This window comes from Oncorhynchus mykiss, chromosome 12 (genome assembly GCF_057628025.1).
Source record: "Oncorhynchus mykiss isolate SJ-2025 chromosome 12, ASM5762802v1, whole genome shotgun sequence".
Classification (NCBI taxonomy): Eukaryota; Metazoa; Chordata; class Actinopteri; order Salmoniformes; family Salmonidae; genus Oncorhynchus; species Oncorhynchus mykiss.
The window spans coordinates 17,227,501-17,253,502 of NC_143033.1; the positions used below are offsets into that span (position 1 = coordinate 17,227,501).

At 44.2% G+C, this 26,002-nt stretch overlaps 1 protein-coding gene across 1 annotated transcript in view; it reads right to left on the minus strand.

Moving 5' to 3' along the window:
* LOC110537061 (ADAM metallopeptidase with thrombospondin type 1 motif, 6) overlaps window positions 1–26,002 on the minus strand; it is a 130,587-nt gene that overhangs the window by 30,486 nt on the left and 74,099 nt on the right. Inside the window, exons 13-18 of the mRNA XM_036937044.2 lie at window positions 25,392–25,537; window positions 23,404–23,467; window positions 13,683–13,785; window positions 12,742–12,875; window positions 4,972–5,095; window positions 706–786 (exon numbers count right to left, since the gene is read on the minus strand). Of these exons, the coding sequence (XP_036792939.2) occupies window positions 706–786; window positions 4,972–5,095; window positions 12,742–12,875; window positions 13,683–13,785; window positions 23,404–23,467; window positions 25,392–25,537 (652 nt within the window). The remainder of the gene's footprint in view (window positions 1–705; window positions 787–4,971; window positions 5,096–12,741; window positions 12,876–13,682; window positions 13,786–23,403; window positions 23,468–25,391; window positions 25,538–26,002) is intronic.

Consider the following 26,002-nt stretch of genomic DNA (forward strand, 5'->3'; position numbering starts at 1 on the left):
CCACAGATATGTCACCACAGGGCTGTCACTGCAGGGCTGTCACCACAGAGCTGTCACCACAGGGCTGTCACCACAGGGCTGTCACCGCAGGGCTGTCACCACAGGGCTGTCACCACAGGGCTGTCACCACATGTCTGTAACTCTAATGACGCCTGACATTTCAAAGCCTGACTTCAGTCCTCCATCAACACCCTCAGCAGTAAACTTCACCACTCTGTCACACGGCTCTGTCTCTAGTTAATGTCAGATCAGACAACAGCACTATATTAAATCCCCTTGTTTGATTGTTTTTCTGTTTAGTCTGGAACTAAGACGGAGAGACTAACGCCAAGACTACCACTGGACAAGCACTGAATAGTTTTAATAATGTTGAAGCTAATCATTTAGTGGGAGTTAAAACTACTTCATGGCATCGTCTGCTCTGCTCTAGACTGAGAAAGCACTAAGGGATGAGGAAGACTGAATCTTTAAACAAAGAACAGAACCAAACTGCTAATATTATTCAGGTTGATTTCACACTGCTTTCCATTACTGTTCAAAAGTTGTGTGGAGTTAAGGGCAGGCCATAATGACTCTTAACATTCACAGAGGGATAGAATGATAAGAAATAAAGGGTCATCAAAATAATGTGTCTTATTTCTTATAATGACGATGGTCACTTTTCTTGTTGGTTTCATTTTATAGTGTATGAAAGAGATCCCTTACCGATGTAGTTTTTGGACATGGCAATTTCTTTGATTTCTATGTGGACTGACCCCCTTGGTATCTGAACAGCCTCCATGTAGCCTGGAAGAGAAGGGGACAAAACCATTACATACACAGCATAGAAGGAAAACGTGTTTTTGTCTATCTAAAATCAAATCAAATTGTATTTGTCACATGCGCTGAATACAACAACCTTACTGTGAAATGCTTACTTACGAGCCCTTAAGCAGCAATGCAGTTCAAAAAATGTATTTAAGAAAATATTTACTATATAAACTAAAGTAAAAATAAAATAAAAAGTAAGACAATAAAATAACAATAACGAGGCTATATACAGGGGATACTGGTACAGAATCAATGTGCGGGTACGGTTAGTCAAGGTCATTTGTACATGTAGGTAGGGGTAAAGTGACTATGCATAGATAATAAACAGCGAGTAGCAGCAGTGTAAAAACAAAGGGGGTGTCAATGTAAATAGTCCAGGTGGCCATTTGATCCATTGTTCAGAAGTCTTATAGCTTGGGGGTAGAAGCTGTTAAGGAGCCTTATGGACCTAGACTTGGTGCTCCGGTTCTGCTTGCCGTACCGGAAGCAGTCTATGACTTGGGTGACTGGAGTCTTTGACAATTTTTTTAACCTTCCTCTGACACCGCCTAGTATAGAGGTCATGGATGGCAGGAAGCTTGGTCCCAGTGATGTACTGGGCCCTACACACTACCCTCTGTAGTGCATTACGGTCGGATGCCGAGCAGTTGCCATACCAGGCGGGGATGCAACCGGTCAGTATGCTATCGATGGTGCAGCTGTAGAACTTTTTAAGGATCTGGGGACCCATGCCAAATCTTTTCAGTCTCCTGACTGTTGTTGTGCCCTCTCCATGACTGTCTTGGTGTGTTTGGACCATGACAGTTTGTTGGTGATGTGGACACCTTTCGACCCGCTCCACTACAGCCCCGTCAATGTGAATGGGGGCAGGTTCGGCCCTCCTCTTCCTGTAGTTCACGATCAGCTCCTTTGTCTTGCTCACGTTGAGGGAGAGGTTGTTGTCCTGGCACCACACTGCCAGGTCTCTGACCTCCTCCTTATAGGCTGTCTCATCATTATCAGTGATCAGGCCTACCACTGTTGTGTCGTCAGCAAACTTAATGATGGTGTTGGAGTCATGCTTGCTCACGCAGTCGTGGATGAACAGGGAGTACAGGAGAGGACTAAGCACACACCCCTGAGGGGCCCCTGTGTTGAGGATCAGCGCGCAGATGTGTTGTTGCCTACCCTTACCACCTGGGGGCTGCCCTTCAGGAAGTCCAGGATCCAGTTGCAGAGGGAGGTGTTTAGTCCCAGGGTCCTTAGCTTAGTGATGAGCTTTGAGGGTACTATGGTGTTGAACACTGAGCTGTAGTCAATGAACAGCATTCTCACATAGGTGTTCCTTTTGTCCAGGTGGGAAAGGGCAGTGTGGAGTGCGATTGAGATTGCGTCATCTGTGGTTCTGTTGGGGCGGTATGCAAATTGGAGTGGGTCTAAGGTTTCCGGGATGATGGTGTTGATGTGAGCCATGACCAGCCTTTCAAAGTACTTCATGACTACCAACGTGAGGGCTACAGGGCGGTAGTCATTTAGGCAGGTTACCTTCGCTTTCTTGGACTATGGTGGTCTGCTTGACACATGTAGGTATTACGGACTCGGTCAAGGGGAGGTTGAAGATGTCAGTGAAGATACTTGCCAGTTGGTCCGCGCATGCTCTGAGTATACGTCCTGGTAATCCGTATAGCCCCGCGGCCTTGTGAATGTTGACCTGTTTAAAGGTCTTGCTCACATAGACTACGGAGTTGTCCGGAACAGCTGGTGCTCTCATGCATGCTTCAGTGTTGCTTGCCTCGAAGCGAGCATAAAAGGCATTTAGCTCATCTGGTTGGCTTGCTTCACTATGCAGCTCCCGGCTGGGTTTCCCTTTGTAGTCCGTAAAGTTTGCAAGCCCTGCCACATCCGACGAGCGTCAAAGCCGGTGTAGTAGGATTCAATCTTAGTCCTGCATTGACACTTTGCATGTTTGATGGTTTGTCTGAGGGCAGAGCGGGAAGCCATATCTTCACTAGTCTTGAACCCAGAGCCAAAATGAAGCCAAATCTCCAATAGTCTAGGACCCAGTGGCAGGATGAAGCCATATCTCAACTAGTCTAGGACCCAGTGCCAGGATGAAGCCATATCTCCACTAGTCTAGGACCCAGTGCCAGGATGAAGCCATATCTCCACTAGTCTAGGACCCAGTGCCAGGATGAAGCCATATCTCCACTCTGAGTTCTTCATTGGATGATGTAGTTAATGTGAATATATTATTCTTCCATTTATGTTTTGACAACATGTTTCTCAACTCCCAAAAACATATGCTTTATCATTGGGTGACAAAGGGGGGAAAGATTTCCATGAAAAATTAAGTGTTTTGGCTACATTGCTCTGTTGGCCCTTAGACATGGCTGCTCTGCCAAAAATAGTTTTCACCTTGCTTTTCAGCATGGAGATGTGTCTCCCGGAAAGTGATTACAAATGTGCAGTGTTTGGCAGCTTTCAGTTCGCACAGAGTAGCGGACACTCTCAGAAACATAATTTACTCTTCTCTATACACTCTTGTCTTCTCTACACTATAAACTCTTCTCTTTTGTACTCCTATATTCTCTCCACTATAAACGCTTTTTCTCGTCTCTACTCCTGTCTTCTGTACACTATACACTCTTCTTCTCTACTCCTGCCTTCTGTACACTATACACTCTTCTTCTCTACTCCTGTCTTCTGTACACTATACACTCTTCTTCTCTACTCCTGTCTTCTGTACACTATACACTCTTCTTCTCTACTCCTGTCTTCTGTACACTATACACTCTTCTTCTCTACTCCTGTCTTCTGTACACTATAAACTCTTCTTCTCTACTCCTGTCTTCTGTACACCATACACTCTTCTTCTCTACTCCTGTCTTCTGTACACCATACACTCTTCTTCTCTACTACTGCCTTCTGTACACTATACACTCTTCTTCTCTACTCCTGTCTTCTGTACACTATACACTCTTCTTCTCTACTCCTGTCTTCTGTACACTATACACTCTTCTTCTCTACTCCTGTCTTCTGTACACTATACACTCTTCTTCTCTACTCCTGTCTTCTGTACACTATACACTCTTCTTCTCTACTCCTGTCTTCTGTACACTATACACTCTTCTTCTCTACTACTGCCTTCTGTACACTATACACTCTTCTTCTCTACTCCTGTCTTCTGTACACTATACACTCTTCTTCTCTACTCCTGTCTTCTGTACACTATACACTCTTCTTCTCTACTCCTGTCTTCTGTACACTATACACTCTTCTTCTCTACTCCTGTCTTCTGTACACTATACACTCTTCTTCTCTACTCCTGTCTTCTGTACACTATACACTCTTCTTCTCTACTCCTGTCTTCTGTACACTATACACTCTTCTTCTCTACTCCTGTCTTCTGTACACTATACACTCTTCTTCTCTACTACTGTCTTCTGTACACTATACACTCTTCTTTTCTACTCCTGTCTTCTGTACACTATACACTCTTCTTCTCTACTACTGCCTTCTGTACACTATACACTCTTCTTCTCTACTCCTGTCTTCTGTACACTATACACTCTTCTTCTCTACTCCTGTCTTCTGTACACTATACACTCTTCTTCTCTACTCCTGTCTTCTGTACACTATACACTCTTCTTCTCTACTCCTGTCTTCTGTACACTATACACTCTTCTTCTCTACTCCTGTCTTCTGTACACTATACACTCTTCTTCTCTACTCCTGTCTTCTGTACACTATACACTCTTCTTCTCTACTCCTGTCTTCTGTACACTATACACTCTTCTTCTCTACTCCTGTCTTCTGTACACTATACACTCTTCTTCTCTACTCCTGTCTTCTGTACACTATACACTCTTCTTCTCTACTCCTGTCTTCTGTACACTATACACTCTTCTTCTCTACTACTGCCTTCTGTACACCATACACTCTTCTTCTCTACTCCTGTCTTCTGTACACTATACATTCTTCTTCTCTACTCCTGTCTTCTGTACACTATAAACTCTTCTAAACTTCCCTACTCCTGTCTTCTGTACACTATACACTCTTCTTATCTTCTCTACGCTTCTCTTCTTTACACAATACACTCCCTTTTTCTTTGTATGGAACTTAAACATTTGCACACCTGAAGTAAGGAGCCCTATCAGGTTCTGTCCCCAGCCTGGGGCTTACCTCCTCTGGGCAGAGAGTCATTGAACAGTCCCTCTGTGGCCTCACAGGTGCTGCCGTCCCCTCCACACACCCGACAGCGGTCCTCCTTGGCATCTGAGCTCAGGATGTTGTCACAGCCTACGTGCTGAGAGAGGAGACATGGTACCATGTTATATTACATTAAGTACAACTTACAGTATACTATAATAATACTGTTTAATAATACCATAATATCATAGTAATAAAGACAAGTGCTACGTAAATGAAAATGCTGACTCATGATTGGATAGTACCTGGGTACTACCAACAGTAGAATTACAGTAGGATGAGAAGGTCAGGCTGACATATAGCCAATCTCTTTAGAGAGATACAATAAAGTAAGTATTTCAGCATTTTACAGACTCTGTTTTAAGATAATCGAGACTCAAAAATGTGATGGGGGAATTATGGGTGTCACCTTAACAACAGGAGAGAAAAATACATTCTCACAGACATCCCTCACAATCACTCTTTGTCTCTTTCTCTCTCACTCTCTGTCTGTCTCTGTTTCTGTATGATATGTCAGATTAAATAATAAAGACAGACACAAATGTCAGGTTCAATAGTCATGTTCAAGTATTGTACAAGTCCCTACATACAGGGTCCGGGGAGCAGCCCAGCTAGTTGATTACCTATCAACTAGACTCCGTAACATCATCCTTTTCAATAGAGAGTGCAAACATAACAGTATACATAACATTACATTTTTAACACTCAAGTCATAACAAATTCAAATTAATTACATTTTCTTTTTACTTCAGTTGTCGTCTTCCCCTTTTCTTAAAACTATTGTTTTATGTAACAGAGGACAGGTTAACACAGTCACTTCCTTACAGAGTAAGTCTGTCTGGTGGCTTCCACAGCCGAACCACTTGTGAGTAAGTATGGGCTCTGACAGGGGTAGGTCAAGGGTCACGAGCTGGTGAGCCTGGTGAGGTAGAAGCCTCACCCTCAGTTGGCTCATGTCTCAATTCTGCACCCCTTGCCTTTAGGCCTGGACTGTGATCCAGCTCATCTAGGTGAGTGTATGGTGTGTTCTGGTTTGTCTGCTCTGCTACGCGCAGATCCACCTGACTACAACGTTAGAAGGAGCCACCAACATCCAGCAGGTAAGAATGTGGTGCTACTCTCTGTAGGCACGTGCCTGGCCTCCAAAATCCTGAGTGGTCTCCCGGCAGCGGTTTCATCCTTATCGTTTCACTTCCAGCTCTGGTAGGTCTCAAGCAGTCCGGTCGTAGAAGCACTTAGCGATCAGGGGTCGTTGCTATCATGCAAGGCCCTGTGTAACAGGTTTAAATCAGGGGTCGTTGCTATCATGCAAGGCCCTGTGTAACAGGTTTCTTGCAATCTTGACAGCTGACTCTGCCTTGCCATTTGCTTATGGGTGCCTTGAAGAGGAGGTCACGTGGTTAAACTCCCATTCTGAGGCGAAACACTTGAACTGTGCAGTGAATTGTGGGCCATTGTCTGTGATTACTTTGTCAGGCTGGCCTTGCCTTGCAAACTGCGCCTTGCAGCGCTTTATGACCGTCTCTGCAAACAAGTCAGGGAGCAGTTCAATTTTCCAAAAGTCAGAGTAGTGATCAACGATGAGAAGACAGTCCTTTCGCCTGTGGCTGAATAAGTCCATGCTGATGATTTGCCAGGCCCTTGTGGGCCATCTGACATCATGGTTTCCTTTTGCTGTTCATGAGCGCACTCGTTGCACGTGGTACAGCTGCTGACAAAGTCTTTAATTTCTGCTTGCATGTTTGTCCAGTATAATGTTTTGCGTGCCTGGTGATAGCACCTCCAATGTGACTGGAGTGTATGCGGGTAAACATCTCTGGACGTAGTGATTTGGAGATATGATCTTCTGATCTCTGAACAAGATGCCATTTTGCACGCTGATCCCGTCTCGAAAGGTCCATTATTCTCTCGCTGTGAAAGGTGTCTCCTCCTTCAGTATGGCCAACCTGTGAGAACCATGTACTTCAGTGACTGCAGGTGTTCGGCCTTGTCAGTGTGTTGTCTGATCTGTGGTGATCTGTGATGTTCAAGTAGTCTGCCTGATTGATCTGTTGAACATCTTGTTGTTCCTGCTGTAGCAAACATATGGCATGTCACTGATAGGCAGTGCCTCTGCCTGTACATTGTGCTGTTGCCCTACTCAGTGTGTATACATCTCTGGTCCTGGCTTGTAGATGACCTTCAGGCTGTAATTTTGCAGAGTCAGGAGCATGCTTTGAAGCATCTTGGGCTCGGTGAGGAGAGGTTTACTGAATATGGCAATGAGTGGTTTGTGGTCAGTTTCAGCTGTGACCATATAAGTCGTGATGGAATCACTGGCAGGAGAATAGACCATGCTGAGGCACTCTTTCTCAATTTATGCATAGTTTTGTTTGGTGGGGCTGAGCGCTCTCGAGGCAAATGCAACGGGCTGGCCTTCCTGCCTAAGGCAGCATCCAAGTCTACATTGCCTGGAGTCGCTCTGGATTGTGACAGGCTTCGTAACGTCGTAGTAGCGCAACACAGGCATGGATGAAGCCAGAGATTGAATCTCTTGCACTGTGGCCTCGTGTTTGGATAGCCAGTGCCATGGTGTGTCTTAGTCCACCAGCAGACTGCTGATAGGTGTGCCGTTGAGACGCTGCCCTACTTTTGCATCAGACGGGTTTGGCGTGTCGAGGATCGCTCTGACTTTGTCTGGGTCCGGCTTCAGGTCTTTGGCTGAGAGAATGTGACCATGGAAGTGGACGTCTTTCACCTTGAGCTGCAGCTTCTTCAGGCCAAGGCGAAGCTTAACTGATCGGCAGCGCTCAATCAGTGCCAGGAGCTTCACATCGTGGTTGCATACTGCTTCTTTGTCTGTGTCACCGCAACCTGCAATCAGGACATCATCAGCAATAGGTTCAATGTCCTTGAGCCCAGCCAGTAACTCGTGCTGCTTGTGTTGGTCTACCTCAGGCGCCTCGGAGACACCAAAGGGGTGAAAATCCTGGCCTTGGGAAGCTTGTAGAGGACATCCTTCAGTGTTGGCATGATGTAGTGGAAACGTTTCAGTTCTTGGTTAAGATGCTTTGGGTCGATGCAGACTCTCAGCTTCTCTGTTTTTTTCACTATGACCATATTGCTGATCCAGTCAGTTGGTTCAGTCACAGATGTCATGTGGCCATCGGCCTCATACTTGTCAGCTAAGCCTTCACTTTCATTGCAATGGGCACATTACGAGAAGCACGCTAGACTGGAGTGACACTGTCATCCAATTCAAAATGTACCCCGGCAGGTACTGATTCAACAGGTCTGTTGAATACATCGTCATATCTGCTGAGTAGTTGTTCTTTCGAGGGGGATCCATGCTGGACATGCTCCACAATGTGCAGGTCATTTGGTACGGGGAACTGCATCAGTTCGAGGCGTTCACATGTATAGCCTCAGAAGAGAGGATGTTGACTGCTTTTCACGATCTCAAACTCCAGCATGTATTTGTGTCCCCGAATAACACATTCAGTTTCAAAGATGCCCATAGAGCTCATTAGCTCTCCTGAGTACAACTTTAGTCTAGTATCGCTGGGCAAGAGATGTGTGTCAGGTGCCAGATTGATTACGTTGCACGTAGCACCGGAATCCAGTTGACTTTGTTGCAGCTTGTTGTGTTATCGTAGTGTCACAAACAATTTCTTCCCTCTTGAGTGTACAACCCCAATGGATTCATACATGTAAATGTCACTTTCACTGTTCTGAACAATGAGTGACATCATCAACACGTGCAACGGTTGTGCTTTTTTCGCAAATGCGCTTTTGTTAAATCATCCCGCGTTTGGCAAAGTTGGCTGTCTTTGTTAGGAAGAAATGGTCTTCACACAGTTCGCAACGAGCCAGGTGGCCCAAACTGCTGCATATACCCTGACTCTATTGCACAGAACGCAAGAGAAGTGACACAATTTCCCTAGTTAAAAGAAATTCATGTTAGCAGGCAATATTAACTAAATATGCCGGTTTAAAAATATATATTTGTGTATTGATTTTAAGAAAGACATTGATGTTTATGGTTAGGTACACATTGGTGCAACGACAGTGCTTTTTTTGCGAATGCGCTTGTTAAATCACCCGTTTGGCGAAGTAGGCTGTAATTCGATGATAAATTAACGGGCACCACATCGATTATTTGCAACGCAGGACAAGCTAGTTAAACTAGTAATATCATCAATACCATGTGTAGTTATCTAGTGATTATGTTAAGATTGATTGTTTTTTATAAGAGAAGTTTAATGCTAGCTAGCACCTTACCTTGGCTCCTTGCTGCACTCGCGTAACAAGTGGTCAGCCTGCCACACAATCTGCTCGTGGATTGCAATGTAATCGGCCACAATCGGTGTCCAAAAATGCAGATTACCGATTGTTATGAAAACCTGAAATCAGGCCCTAATTAATCGGCCATTACGATTAATCGGTCAACCTCTAGCATTTACTAATGTTAAGCTTCTCTCTCTTAGTAGACACCGGCGTGTGTCCTCATTTGCAATTCCCAATACTATTTTGTCCCAAATCAGTTCATCTTTCAATCCCCCGTATTCACAAGTAGCGGATCTTTCTCTCAAACGGGTTACAAAGTTGTGTACTGACTCACCCTCTTCCTGTTTGCAGCTTCCAAAAACTAATTCCCCAATGCATCCATTATGGCCTTTGCATCACCCTGTTGTTGTGTTGCGTGGGTGAGATTGTGCCGGCAGATATGCCTGCATTCGCTGCCCACTAAGCTCCTCAGAGTTGCCGCTTGGACCTCGTTGGGTTTTTCATGTAGACCAGTCACTAGCGCATAGTCCTCGAATTCATCCCGGAAGTTGTCCCAAGTAGTATCCCAGTCCCCTGTGTGAACCACGGGTTTTGGTAGCGGAATGTTTGCTGCCGTAGCGATGAAAAAGGAGATCTCTTTGCCTTCAGCCATCGAGGTAGGTGGTGATGCTAGCCAGACAGCCAGCTAACAACAATTTGATCAGTGGTGTGACTAACGTTAGCAGTAGACTACGGCGTGCGTTCACATATGGAACCTAACTGCGCCTATAATGTACTTAGCTACAAAAATAACAAACGTAGTGGTTTTCGAGCTGATACCATGTTTCTGTATGATATATCAGATGAAATAATAAAGACAGACACAAATGTCAAGTTCAATAGTCATGTTCAAGAATACAGTCCCTACATACAGGGTCCGGGGAGCAGCCCAGCTAGTTGATTACCTATCAACTAGACTCAACTAGAGTTTTATTTGTCACATGCGCCGAATACAACAGTGAAATACTTACTTACAAGCCCTTAATCAATAACATTATTGTTTTATTGTTTTAAGTAAAAAATAGATAAGATTTTTTTTTAATAATAATAATTAAAGAGCATCAGTAAAATAACAGGAGCGAGGCTATCAGGGGGTACCAGTTAGTCGAGGTAATTGAGGTAATATGTACATGTACTGTAGGGGGAGTTAAAGTGACTATGCATAGATAATAAACAGAGAGTAGCAGCAGTATAACAGAGGGGAGGCAAAAACAAAGGGGGGGGGGGGTGATGATGCAAATAGTCTGAGTAGCCATTTGATTTGCTGTTCAGCAGTCTTATGGCTCGGGGGTAGAAGCTGTTTAGAAGCCTCTTGGACCTAGACTTGGCGCTCCGATACCGCTTGCCGTGCGGTAGCAGAGAGAACAGTCTATGACTAGGGTGTCTGGAGTCTTTGACCATTTTTAGGGCCTTCCTCTGACACAGCCTGGTATAGAGGTCCTGGAGGGGCCCCGTGTTGAGGATCAGCGTGGTGGATGTGTAACATTCTCTGCTCTACCTGTTCTCTCTCTCCTTCTCAATCTCTCCATTTCTCTGCTCTGTCTGTTCTCTCTCTCCTTCTCAAGCTCTCCATTTCTCTGCTCTGTCTGTGCTCTCTCTCCTTCTCAATCTCTCAATTTCTCTGCTCTTTCTGTTCTCTCTCTCCTTCTCAATCTCTCCATTTCTCTGCTCTTTCTGTTCTCTCTCCTTCTCAATCTCTCCATTTCTCTGCTCTGTCTGTTCTCTCTCTCCTTCTCAATCTCTCCATTTCTCTGCTCTTTCTGTTCTCTCTCTCCTTCTCAATCTCTCCATTTCTCTGCTCTGTCTGTTCTCTCTCTCCTTCTCAATCTCTCAATTTCTCTGCTCTGTCTGTTCTCTCTCTCCTTCTCAATCTCTCAATTCCTCTGCTCTGTCTGTTCTCTCTCTCCTTCTCAATCTCTCCATTTCTCTGCTCTGTCTGTTCTCTCTCTCCTTCTCAATCTCTCCATTTCTCGGCTCTATCTGTTCTCTCTCTCCTTCTTAATCTCTCAATTTCTCTGCTCTATCTGTTCTCTCTCTCCTTCTCAATCTCTCCATTTCTCTGCTCTATCCCTATCACGTTCTTCTTTCTTTCATTTTCTCATTGTTCTCTCTCCCCCTCTGTCTTTCTCCCAACACGTGTGTAGGCCTATACACATTATATTGAGCATTTCTGAGCAGCCTCCAAGCAGACGTTGTTCCAGAGATTTATCACACCGTGTCAGATACTCCATAAGACCAACTGCTGCTGAAATAAAAAATACACCTTGGACTGTGACTAGGAATAAATGTGTCCCAGTACTCTGCAGGAAGAAACCTCCAACACACACACACACACACACACACACACACACACACACACACACACACACACACACACACACACACACACACACACACACACACACACACACACACACACACACACACACACACACACACACACACACACACACACACACACACACACACACACACACACAGGCATACACACACATACACAAAAACCCTAACTCATTGTTCTGTACAGTGTACACACACGGAACAAAGACAACATTAGGTCCCAGATCTCAGTAATAAACAGCGATTTTCAGATTACTCCTATCTCTCTCTCTCTCTCACCTTGCACTCTCCATTGATGCAGATGTCCAGTGAATCTAATCAACACAAACACTGTGACTACAAACTGAGTCAGAGGGTCAGGTTTCCTGGTCAGGAAAGCCTCATGGACAGTTCCATTACATTATGTTACAGTCATCTATTTTATTAGCTTGTTGGTTATAATGTAATAAGGTCATGGCCATGGTAGAGTGCTTCTCCTATGGGTTAGTCAGTACCCACTGGTGGGCTCTGGGCCACAGGCTGTCTTATTTAGGGTCACACTGGCTGGATCCTGTCTGGAAGCAGCGTGGGTCTGGTTGATCTTTGTCTTGTTGACTGGGGTGACTCACAGCACAAAGTGTGAGAACCAGAAGGGAAAAAATATGCTACAACCTAAAAGGGATCTTCGGCTCTCCCCATAGGAGGATTGGCTGAAAGCCGTGTCTCTTTGAAGAACATTTTTGAGTTCCATGTATAACCCTTTAAACAGTTCTACCTGGAAACAGAAGGGGTTATCCTATGGGGATAGCCGAAGAACCCTTTTCGAACCCTTTTTTCTACGAGTGTACTTTTAGCAGAAGCTCTTATTTGGAAAAATGTACAGTCATTGAACCTTGATGTAACCACCACTACGTTACAAGAACACTTACCACACTCAAGACACGCAGACAGACAGATAAATAGACACCCTTTCTATTCCTTTCTCTCTCTGTTTGTCTCTGTCTCTCTCTCTCTCTCTCTATCTGTCTCTGTCTCTCTCTCTCTCTCTCTCTCTCTCTTTCTCTCTCTCTCTCTCTCTCTCTCTCTCTCTCTCTCTTACTCCCACTAGCTCTCTCTCACCTTGCACTCTCCATTGATGCAGATGTCCATTGAGTCGGCCTGGCAGCGTGTTCCATCGATGACGGCCGGGGAGCGCTCAGTGTAGAAGTTATATCCCTCCGCCAGACAGTTCAGAGCACACGGCTTCACACCACCTGGAGCACACAGGGCAGAGGTCACAAGGTCAAACGTAGTGGACACACTTCCACAGGGCAGGTGACAAGTCATGTACACTTAGTTATAAATACAGTAGAGAGAGTTCAGCAAAAACGGAATATATAATATATGCCATTTAGCAGACGCTTTTAACCAAAATAACTTATAGTCATGCATACATTTTACATATGGGTGGCACCAGGGAGAATCAAACCACAACCCTTGGCTTTGTAGGCACCATGTTTTACTGACTGAGCCACACTGACCACAAACGTAGTGTCATTAGAGACATTTGTCACAGAGACAGTAACCTGGGCCAACACCCACAAACAGGAAGTAGAGGGCCCAGACAGAAAACTAAGGTTCAGCCAGAAGGATTACAGGTTCCCACACAAATTATAACAGGTTCTATAACATCGTCCATGATGAGTGACATCAGTAGGAATTCATCTATCTACAGTAAAAGAAAACAATTCTGTTTACTATATTGATTTAAAAAAGCACAGAATTCCTTTTGTGGTGTTAGTTGTGAGCTAGGAGTCCCAGGAGACCAAGCAAGGCCAGGGCTGAGCTGTGCTCCTCTGCTCTCCTCTAGAGTTTGTTGATAGTAATAAAGAGTTCTATTCGTCAGCCCCCAGATCCTGGACCTGGGGAATGACGTCACTACAGCACCGTCACCGGGAGAGATAGCTGGGGCTGCCAACATAAACCACCGTTACACACACACACACAACTACAAACGGGTGGAGAAAAAAAGAGCGATGGAGTGGAGCAATGGATGGATTGATGCATTATTCCGATCTCACCTCCGGTGTAGGGCTTCCAGTTGTAGTATTTCCCACGGAACGGCAAACTGTCGAAGTCGGCACACTGCTTCTCACGGAAATCCCGCGATCCCAATGGACACGCCTGGAAAACAGCAAAACAAAACGTTAGAATATGTCAGGGTATACATCGCAGTGCTAGCTGTGCCACCAGAGATTCTGGGTTCGAGCCCAGGCTCTGCCGCAGCCGGGAGGCTCATGGGGCGACGCACAATTGGCCTAGCGTCATCCGGGTTAGGGAGGGTTTGGCCGGCAGGGATATCCTTGTCTCATCGCGCACTATTTTTATTTTTATTTTACCTTTATTTAACTAAGCAAGTCAGTTAAGAACAAATTCTTATTTTCAATGACGGCCTAGGAACAGTGGGTTAGCTGCCTGTTCAGGGGCAGAACGACAGATATGTACCTTGTAAGCTCGGGAATTCAAACTTGCAACCTTTCGGTTACTAGTCCAATGCTCTAACCACTAGGCTACCCTGCCGCCCCAGAGACTCCTGTGTCGGGCCGGTTGCAGTGCACGCTGACCAGGTCGCTAGGTGTACGGTGTTTCCTCTGTGTGTGTGTGTGTGTGTGTGTGTGTGTGAGTGTGTGTGTGTCTGTGTGTGTGCGTATGTGTGTGTGAAAGCCAGCAGCACTTTCCCTCAGGACAAATAAAAACTCTGAGTTTGCTCAGGTCAAAGCTATATCTCACAGGCTGAAAGTAGAGCAGGCTAAACAGGACTGAACACCCCCCACACACACACTACAGGCCTGAACCCAGCTGAAGGAAAGGGTGACTGACGTTCATTACTATGCTGCATCAGATGGAGTGCTGCATCAGATGATCTGGCCTACACAGTCACTCGACCTAGACCCAATTAAAATAGTTTGGGATGAGTTGGACTGCAGAGTGAAGGAAAAGCTGCCAACAAGTGCTCAGCATATGTGGGAACTCCTTCAAGACTGTTGGAAAAGGATTCCAGGTGATGCTGGTTGAGGGAATGCCAAGAGTGTGCAAAACTGTCATCAAGGCAAAGGGTGGCTACTTTGAGAATCTCAAATCTCAAATATATTTTTGGGTTACTGCATGATTCCATATGTGTTATTTCATAGTTTTGATGTCTTCACTATTTTTCTACAATGTAGAAAATAGTAAAAATAAAGAAAAACCCTTGAATGAGTAGGTGAGTAAGAATCTTATGTCTTAATTAAAGGGGCAGTGTTGTATTTTTAGACAGGCTTGATAATGGAAATAAGCCAATAGGCAGAGGGGTTAGCTAGATTTTATTTTATTTATCCACGTCCCATCCGAAAGACGGCACCTTACACAGGGCAGTGTCCCCAATCACTGCCCTGGGAATTGGGATATTTTCTTTTAGACCAAAGGAAAGTGTGCCTCCTACTGGCCCTTCAACACCACTTCCAGCAGCATCTGGTCTCCAAGCCAGGGACTGACCAGGACCAACCCTGCTTAGCTTCAGAATCAAGCCAGCAGTGGTATGCAGGGTGGTATGCTGCTGGCAAATCATTTAATTCTCTGTATGGCAATAATAATGAATTTACAACACAATACAATGCATTTTACAGCCACCTATTTGGCCCATGGTGTTACAGACAATGTACAAAATCATGAATTAATGTCAAGCCCTTCATAATGTAAAAACCTTTTTAAAAGTCTTACACAATGTAGGCCTCATTGAACACCACATGTAGGCTACTGTAGGCTACATCATAGACATCAAAAGCAATCTCCATGTGAAAATGTTCTGGGATTTGTTCCATTTGGTTTTGTTGGTAGGCCTACATTGTGCTCCAATATCCACAATAGCCTATTGGCTACAGTCTAAAACTGAAATTGCACAAGTTTCCACTCACAAGACCTAAAAATTTGCTCAGTGCCTCAAAATATCAGAAGGAACATTGGTGAGTGCGCAGTGCGGACCACTGCTCTAGAGAACAACATATACTCAATTGTACCTGCATTCAATACTAATTTCAGGTCAATAAAGTTGTCTGTAATACAATGAAGGCAGTCTGCAGTTCAGATAGAGACTGGTCAACCTTGGGGGCAATAGCATACACAACAGTATCATCGGCATACAAGTGCAGGTTACAATTTTTTACAGACAAGATATTGTTAATGTAATGTAATAAAAAGTACAGTACTTGGGCCGCCTTCCAAACCTTGTGTCACGCCCTGGCCATAGAGAGGTTTTACTCTCTATTTCGGTTAGGCCAGGGTGTGACTAGGGTGGGCATTCTATGTTCTTTTTTCTATGTTTTTGTATTTCTTTGTTTTGGCCGGGTATGGTTCTCAATCAGGGACAGCTGTCTATCGTTGTCTCTGATTGGGAACCATACTTAGGTAGCTCTTGCCCACATGGGTTTTGTGGGTAGTTGTTTTCTGTATTGTTAGTGTCCTTACAGAACTGTTAGTTTTCATCTTTGTTATTTTTTGTTGTAGTGTTCTGATTTTAATAAAATATCACAAACGCGTCTCATGCTGTGCTTTGATCCAGTCATTCACAGGAAGAGGACCGTTACACCTTGGGAATAGTACCAGATATGATCGTCAGGTTAAAAATATCGGTTAATGATCCAGCAATCAGGGGGGCAGAGAGCTGCAGTAAAAATGGATGAAGCTCATCAGCCCCAGCTGATTTTATTTTTTACACCAATCTTAAGGCATCTACTGTAGCACATCACAGGTAGAAAATTGTTGAAATGAAAACAAAGATGCACTAGAAGTTGAAAGGTTACCCGTCAGAGGGAAGAGGAGTCGATTGACTGACCAGGGTCAATTAAAACACTTTCTCTCAAATAAAAAGCCTGCAGAGATAAAATGAGAAAAAGCATCACTTATCTCATTCTTCTCAGTTCTGATGCCAGAGTCAGACAGAACCTGCTCAGGCAGGGAAGAAAATGGATTTGTACGCTTCAGTGCATTACTGTTTTCCAAAATGTTGAAGGATCAGAGAGAGCTTAAAAAGAAGCCTGATTTAGCGGTCTTAATGGAGATAGTACATCTGTTTCTCAATTGTCTGAAAGATTGCCAGTCCATTAGAGTCAATTTTCCTTGCTTTGGCCCAGGCCTGATTTCTCATCTGAAAGAGCTCAGATAGCTCATTGTGTTAATTTGCCAGAGGAATATATATGAAGGAGAAAGGGTCAGGAATACAGGGTATAGTGGCTAAATCAGATAAACTGGGTGGTTCGAGACCTGAATGCTGACTGGCTGAAAGCTGTGGTATATCAGACCGCATACCATGGGTATGACAAAACATTTGTACTGCTCTAATTATATTGGTAACCAGTTTAAAATAGCAATAAGGCACCTTTGGGTTTGTGAAATATGTTTGGGTTTGTGAAATATGGTCAATATACCACAGCTAAGGGCTGTGTCCTTGGTGTTGGTGGAAGAAGGTGAGGACCAAGGTGCAGCGTGGTACGTGGTCATCCTTTTATTAATGGAACTGAACACTGATTGACAGAGAGCACAACCAAAACAGTTCTGTCTGGTGCAGACACAAAAACAGAAAGCAGCTACCCACAAAACCCATGTGAGCAAGAGCTACCTAAGTATGGTTCTCAATCAGAGACAACGATAGACAGCTGCCTCTGAGAACCACACCCGGCCAAAAACAAAGAAATACAAAAACATAGAAAAAAGAACATAGAATGCCCACCCTAGTCACACCCTGGTCTAACCAAAACAGAGAATAAAAACCTCTCTATGGCCAAAGCGTGACAGTCCTAGCACCACACATTGCGTTGTGCGTAAGAAAAGCCCTTAGCCATATACCACACCCCCTCGGGCCTTATTAAGTAGAACATGTCATGTAAAAAGCCTTGAGGAAAAAAAAATACTCTTAATTAAACAAGGATTAGTATTTTGCTGTTTCGTATCTCTAACACATACACTATATATACAAAAGTATGTGGACACCCCTTCAAATGAGTGGATTCGGCTATTTCAGCCACATCCGTTGCTGACAGGTATATAAAACCGAGCACACAGCCATACAATCTCAATAGCCACCTTTCTAACAAGTCAGTTTGTCAAATTTCCGCCCTGCTAGAGCTGCCCCGGATCAACTGTAGGTGCCGTTATTGTGAAGTGGAAACGTCTAGGAGCAACAACGCCGCGAAGTGGTAGGCCACACTATCTCACAGAACGGGACGCAAAGTGCTGAAGCGAGTAGTGCGTATAAATACTGCCTCTGGAAGCAACGTCAGAACAAGAACTGTTCGTCAGGAGCTTCATGAAATGGGCTTCCATGGGCTTCTGGGACGGTGTCCCGCCCCACACACAAAACTAAGATCACCATGTACAATGCCAAGCGTCGGCTGGAGTGGTGTAAAGCTCGCCGCCATTGGACTCAGTGGAAACGCTTCTGTGCTTCCAACATTGGGGCAACAGTTGGGGGAAGGCCCTTTCCTGTTTCAGCATGACAATGCACCCGTGCACAAAGTGAGGTCCGTACAGAAATAGTTTGTCGAGATCGGTATGGAAGAACTTGACTGGCCTGCACAGAACCCTGACCTCAACCCCATTGAACAACTTTGGGATGACTTGTAACGCCGACTGCGATCCAGGCTTAATCACCCAACATCAGTGCCCGACCTCACTAATGCTCTTGTGGCTGAATGGAAGCAAGTCACCGCAGCAATGTTCCAACATCTAGTAGAAAGCCTTCCCAGAAGAGTGGAGGCTGTTATAGCAGTAATTTTCCAACATCTAGTAGAAAGCCTTCCCAGAAGAGTGGAGGCTGTTATAGCAGCAAAAGGGGGACCAACTCCATATTAATGCCCATGATTTTGGAATGAGATGTTCGACGAGCAAGTGTTTGTCTAGAGGTAACACACTCTGTCTAGAGGTAACGCACTCTGTCTAGAGGTAACACACTCTGTCTAGAGGTAACGCACTCTGTCTAAAGTTAACGCACTCTGTCTAGAGGTAACGCACTCTGTCTAGAGGTAACGCACTCTGTCTAGAGGTAACACACTCTCTCTAGAGGTAACACACTCTGTCTAGAGGTAACGCACTCTGTCTAGAAATAACGCACTCTGTCTAGAGGTAACGCACTCTGTCTAGAGGTAACGCACTCTGTTTAGAGGTAACACACTCTGTCTAGAGTTAACGCACTCTGTCTAGAGTTAACACACTCTCTCTAGAGGTAACACACTCTGTCTAGAGGTAACACACTCTCTCTAGAGGTAACACTCTGTCTAGAGGTAACACACTGTGTCTAGAGTTAACACACTCTGTCTAGAGGTAACACACTCTGTCTAGAGTTAACACACTCTGTCTAGAGGTAACACACTCTGTCTAGAGTTAACGCACTCTGTCTAGAGTTAATGCACTCTGTCTAGAGGTAACACTCTCTCTAGAGGTAACGCACTCTCTCTAGAGGTAACACTCTGTCTAGAGGTAACACTCTCTGTCTAGAGGTAACACTCTGTCTAGAGGTAACACTCTGTCTAGAGGTAACACACTCTGTCTAGAGTTAACACACATTGTGTGAGGCACTACAAATGAACCTCTAACACCCTGCAGGGCCTCCCTACCTCCATTGTTGCCATGCTTCCAATTCAATTAGGAGGTGACATTTAATAGTACAAAGATCTCCTGAACTAGGGCTCTGATATCACTAACAGTCCTGAACTGGTTGCAGGGGACAGTGGGAGGGAGGCAGGGAGGGGGGGTGTCGAATTAGCTCATTGTTGTGAAAGCGAGAACAAATGAGTGCTGACCTCAGCAGGGAATAATGACGAGGACAGGAACCACAGGCAGTAGGGGAGCTGGGAGTGTGTGTGTGTAAATTAATTAAGTCATTACACACACACACACACGCCGGTCAAGGCTGTGGGAGAAGTTATCTTCTCTGAGAGCCATGAGCGATCTTCTCTTTGAGCCGTGAGCGTGAGGTTATCTGTGAGTGTGTGTGTGTGTGTGTGTGTGTGTGTGTGTGTGTGTGTGTGTGTGTGTGTGTGTGTGTGTGTGTGTGTGTGTGTGTGTATGTGTGTGTGTGTGTGTGTGTGTGTGTGTGTGTGTGTGTGTGTGTGTGTGTGTGGGAGCTTTGTGGACCATACTACAACGCGTTTGTGTTGGACGTGCTACAGTCGGGGTAATGAAGCAGAGGTCGGGGATGGTGTTTGTTTTCCAAAGTAAACATTCAATGCTTGCTCTCAGCTGTTATTTTTAAGATTTGTGGTCAAGTATCCACAAGCCTCCAAACTGGCTAAATGTTCACCTTCAGAAATAAAGGCCACCTAGAAATAGTTAGGAGGAATGGGGGGCTTGCAGCCTTACAAGTTTGCAGCCTTACAAAATATTTTTTCAATGTATTTTTTGGGACTGAAGTGCTGTATTTAAATGAACTTTAATAGACTTTAAAGTAAAAATGGTAATTGTGCATTCAACAATGTCGTTCAACAAGGTGACTAAGAAATGTTTCAAACAACCTAAATTCCCCAGGACCAAAACATTTCCCCATTGACTAGTTGAATCGATGTTGTTACCACTTAATTTCAATTAAATTATGTTGAATCAACGTGGAAAAGACGCTGAATTTATGTCGGTGCCCAGTGAGTAGCATCCCCAGTGCTCTCTGTTTTCCCAATACCGCTCTTGCGTTAAATCTGTTCCATCAATCAAACAGTCAGTGATACTCCATTCATTATCTTGACACAGTCAGATAGTGAATGGCTTTAGGGATGTTGGCTGATGTTTACTTCCAACAGAGAACAATGAACAACTTAGTATGTTCGTCCTCTTAGCAACCCTAAAAACAGAGGGATTGCCCAACAACCTTACAGGAGTGAGAGAGAAATGCGAGGGAGGGAGGGAGGGAGGGAGGGAGGGAGGGAAAGAGATGGAGAGACAGATACATAGAGAGAGACAGAGAGAAAGAGACAGAGAGAGAGAGACAGAGAGAGAAATAGAGAGAGAGACAGATAGAGACAGAGAGAAAAAGAGAGAGAGAGAGAGAGAAAGAAAGACAGTGAGAGACAGAGACAGAGCGAGACAGAAAGACACAGAGAGAGAGAGAAATAATGATTGCATAATGATTATTATAATTATACCAAAGTTCTCAATTGGTGCAAAATTTATAGACTACTACAAACACTACAACTGCTTAGGTTTAACAAGAAGCTCAACTGGACACCTAAATGAGGCAGTGAATGAACTGAGAGAGAAAGCAAAAAACAAATTTAAATGCGTCATTGAACCAATTGTACTTTATGCCAGTGAGGTGTGGAGTTGACTTGCAAAACAAGATTTCATCCCATTGAAACCCTGCATGCAGAGTTCTGTAAGATTCTCTTACATGTCCAGAGGAAAACTACAAACAACGCATGCAGGGCAGAATTAGGCCAATATCCACTAATAATAATAACTCAAAAAATAACAATAAAGTTTTGCAAAAATGCAGTGACCCCCCTCTCATATCATCACCAAGCCCTGCAATGCCAAGAGCTGAGCAAATAAATGAGTCCCCTCATCCGGCTGAGTTCACAAATCTGTTCTACTAACACACTGAAGCCTCAGGACCAGAAAATCCAATCAATCAGAATAAACCAAATTACAACACAGTCAAAACAAAACTACATTACCTATTGGGAAAGCAAAATGCAGTGCTATCTGGCCCTAAACCTAGAGAGAGAATGTGTTTTTAAATGGCATAGAATGCCCTGCGTGCTTTCTCTCTCCTTCTCTCTCTCTCTGGATACATCAATGATGTCGCTCATGCTGCTGGTGATTCTCTGATCCACCTCTACTCAGACAACACCATTCTGTATACTTCTGGCCCTTCTTTGGACACTGTGTTAACTAACATCCAGACAAGCTTCAATGCCATACAACTCTCCTTCCGTGGCCTCCAACTGCTCTTAAATGCAAGTAAAACTAAATGCATGCTTTTCAACAGATCGCTGACCGCACCTGCCCGCCCATCTAGCATCACTACTCTGGACTGTTCTGACTTAGAATATGTGGACAACTACAAATATCTAGGTGTCTGGATAGACTGTTAACTCTCCTTCCAGACTCACATTAAGCATCTCCAATCCAAAATGAAATCTAGAATCGGCTTCCTATTTCGCAACAAAGCATCCTTCACTCATGCTGCCAAACATACCCCCGTAAAACTGACTATCCTACCGACCCTTGACTTTAGCGATGTTATTTATAAAATAGCCTCCAAAACTCTACTCAGCAAATTGGATGCAGTCTATCACAGTGCCATCCGTTTTGTCACCAAAGCCCCATATACTACCCACCTGCGACCTGTATGCTCTCGCTGACTGGCCCTCGCATCAAATTCGCCGCCAAACCCACTGGCTCCAGGTCATCTATAAGTCTTTGCTAGGTAAAGCCCCACCTTATCTCAGCTCACTGGTCACCATAGCAACACCCCTAGTACGCGCTCCAGCAGGTATATTTCACTGGTCTTCCCCAAAGTCTATTCCTCCATTGGCCGCCTTTCCTTCCAGTTCTCTGCTGCCAATGACTGGAACGAATTGCAAAAATCACTGAAGCTGGAGACTCATATCACCCTCACTAACTTTAAACATCAGCTGTCAGAGCAGCTCACAGGTCATTGCACCTGTACATAGCCCATCTGTAAATAGCCCATCGAACTACCTCATCCCCATATTGCTCCTTTAACCCCAGTATCTCTACTTGCACATTCATCTTCTGCACATCTATCACTCCAGTGTTTAATTGCTAAATTGTAATTACTTCGCCACTACGGCTTATTTATTGCCTTACCTCCCTAATCTTACCTCATTTGCACACACTGTATATAGACTTTTCTATTGTGTTATTGACTGTATGTTTGTTTATTCCATGTGTAACTCTGTGTTGTTGTTTGTTGTCGCACTGCTTTAATTTATCTTGGCCAGGTTGCAGTTGTAAATGAGAACTTGTTCTCAACTGGCCTACCTGGTTAAATAAAGGTGAAATAAATCAAATAAAAACAAATATGAGGAAGTACACCATGGCTATTTGACCATGGTTACTGATCAAAACCTTCGAAAAACCTTGACAAAGTACAGGCTCAGTGAGCACAGCCTTGCCATTGAAAAGGGTAAACAGGAAAACCTGGCTCTCTGTAGAGGAAAGGCTGTGCAGCCACTGCACAACAGCAGAACCTGAGACAGAGCTGCATTTCCTGACAAAATGTAAAAAAAACAATTAGAGAGTGTCATTTCCCCAAATTTGAAACACTTATTCAAGGTTTCAAAGATCTCTCTGATGAGAATAGGCTACCCGTCCTGTTGGGGGAGGAAGCAGAGGGCTATGGGTTGGCAGCACACTACATTGCTGCCTGCCATAAAATGAGGGACAGTGTCTGACAGACCAACCAACCTGCACATGTCCTCTAAACCATTGTTATTGTTATTGTTCAATGTATGGTTATTTTGACCCTGGATTATTGAAGTTACTGTTGTCCTGTTGACAGTATTGATTATTATTACTTTAATTGAATATCCTAAATAAGTTTTGGCAATATGCGTATTGTTATGTCATGCCAATAAAGCAAATTTAATTGAATTGAGAGAAAGAGAGAGAGACAGAGTGAAGAGAGACAGCGAGAGAAAGAGAGAGAGACAGAGTGAAGAGAGACAGCGAGAGAAAGAGAGAAAGAGAGACAGAGTGAGAGAGAGAAGCAAAGAGAGGGGGGGTGGAAGAAAAAGAAGGGAAATGTGAACTCACATCTGTGTTACACGATCTGTAGCGCTTCCTCTCTCCGAGACAGTACTTCCCTCCTCCAGAAGGCCTGAAAGAGAGGAGAGAAACGAGGGAGGAATAAAGGGTTCCAAAAGTTTTTTGGTGCTGTCCCCAGGAGAACCGTTTTTGGTTCCAAGTAGAACTCTGTTATGTTCCATGTAGAACCCTCTGCGATTCTGGTGCAGCACATGTGGCCTACAAAGTTACAAAGTTACAAGCATAGGCTAGCAAATGTTATTTTAATTTTGAAATATAATAGGGCCTATATGTATAACTAGTAGGCTGACGCATATATGCCTTTCATAATATTTCCCATTATTAGCCTACCTCCTCTTTCTCTCTCTATTGTTGCTTCAACTCTTCCTCGATTTCAATAGTTAAATTAAATACGTTTAGTTGTCTTTATCTTAATCCTTATTTTTTTGTATTTTTGTGGGGTATTTTAACCTCTTTTTCTCACTAATTTCGTGATATCCAATTGTGGTCTTGTCTCATCGCTGCAACTCCCCAACGGTCTCAGGAGAGGCGAAGGTCAATTCATGTGTTCTCCAAAACATGATCCGCCAAACCTCGTTCCTTAACACCCGCCCACTTAACCCGGAAGCTAGCCGCACCAATGTGTCAAAGGAAACACCGTTCAACTGATGACCGTCACTAGAGTGTGAGGAGCCAAGTAAAGCCCCCCCAGCCAAAACCTCCCCTACCCCAGGCAACGCTGGGCCAATTGTGCGCCGCCCAATGGGACTGGGATCAATCCCAGATCTGAAGTGATGCCTCAAGCACTGCGATGCAGTGCCTTAGACTGCTGCACCACTCAGGAGGCCTATCTTAACCATTCTAATGACATCCTTGAATCATATAGGACTAGAAGTGGATGTAGAAGGCTTACACTTCTCTTCACGAACATTGAATGTTTATGGGTCTGAATAAATAACTGATATAGCTTACCACCATCGTACGTTTGCTCTTCTTTCAAACTGCAGCGAGTTCTATTGGCTGCTGTATTTAACATTCATCAAAAAAGAGCTTGTTAATTGGTATAAGAAATGCAAAAAAGTGTAATAATTATGTCCATCAAGCTATTCTAGTCTAGCTTTTCCTGCCTGGGACTCCAAGAGCTAAGGAGCGTTTTTTTAAGGAGAGGCCAGCGGAGCACAGGTGCTTGTGTATTGCGCAAGAGACAAAGGCTATAAGTTAGAAACTTATTATACATAACCCATAGTTAATTAGCTAAATATAAGGCTAATACTGCATTGAATTTATAACTTGAAAGAGGTAGGCTAGGACATCTTTATATAGGGCTATATTTCAATCTAGAACAGGATGATCTATTTTGGAATGGAGTTAATGGAGAGAGAGAAAGACTGGGTGCACTGATTTAAAGCAACGATATTCAAGTGATAGGCTGTTTTACTTTTACAATGCATTTTTAAAATGTATCTTTACAATTAAAAAACAAGGTGATCCCTGAAAGCCAGATGGAGCTGGGTAAATTAGACGCGCATTCAGTCTTGTATTACTGTAGCATTGGCTATGGTTCAGCAAATGTAGGCATACCTGTCACAAGAAAAAAAGTTAGCACGATGTGAACTGCATTGTAAACTGCGCTCCATAGTGAGATGGGTCTGTCCCCACCCTGAGCGGTGATTCATCATGGAGAGGCCGTAGAGAAGCCAGATTTAAACATTGCATATAATTTAACAGTTCCATCTCACGCCATGCTGTTCATATAAATAATTGATTATAATTTACCGGTTCCTCGTAGTTATTTATCCCGGGAAAAGGGAGTGGTTTTGGGCAGAAAATCTCAGTAATCGGGTTCCCGCCATTCAACCTAGTATCTACTGGTTATCTACACAGTATACTTAATAAATATTTATATGATCAACGCATCAGTGATCACACACACACACCTGTAGGTGAGGTCCTGGATGTGTGTGTTCAGCTTGCTGTGGCTTACTTTGCCTACTTACGCTGGGCTGTCACAGTGTCTCATGGAGGATGAGACTCCCCCTCCACAGGTCCTGCTGCACTCCCCCCACGATGACCAGGGACCCCAGCCTCCGTCCACACTCTGGGGCCACGTCCCGAATATCACACACTCCCCCTGGTAGCACCACTGAGAGGATGGGGGGGGGGGGGGGGGATTAATCATTGGTTAAGGTTGTAGAGGTTGTAGGTCTGTAACTGTGTCAATGAGTACGGTTACATGCACTTAATAATGCGATTATTGTGGATAATCAGATTAGTATAATAGTTTGATTCAACTGTTTTTCATGCTTTGCAAGAAGAATTATTTCCTTAATAATCCTGTTTACACGGACACATCTGAATTCAGGCTACCTGATGGCACTCTGATAAATGCAGAAAATCTCCATCAAAATAAACGTTCTATCACAGCAACCGTGTTCTTTTTGGGAAACATATCTGGTTCTGAGTTGGAACATATCAAGTTGGTATGTGAAAACTACTTCTAAGACACACATATTCAGTTGTTCTGAACTCACTTCCCTAACGGTGAAGAGGGAGACTCACTCTGCTGGTGCTAGCACATATGCAGATCAAATACGCCGCTGGAACGCCC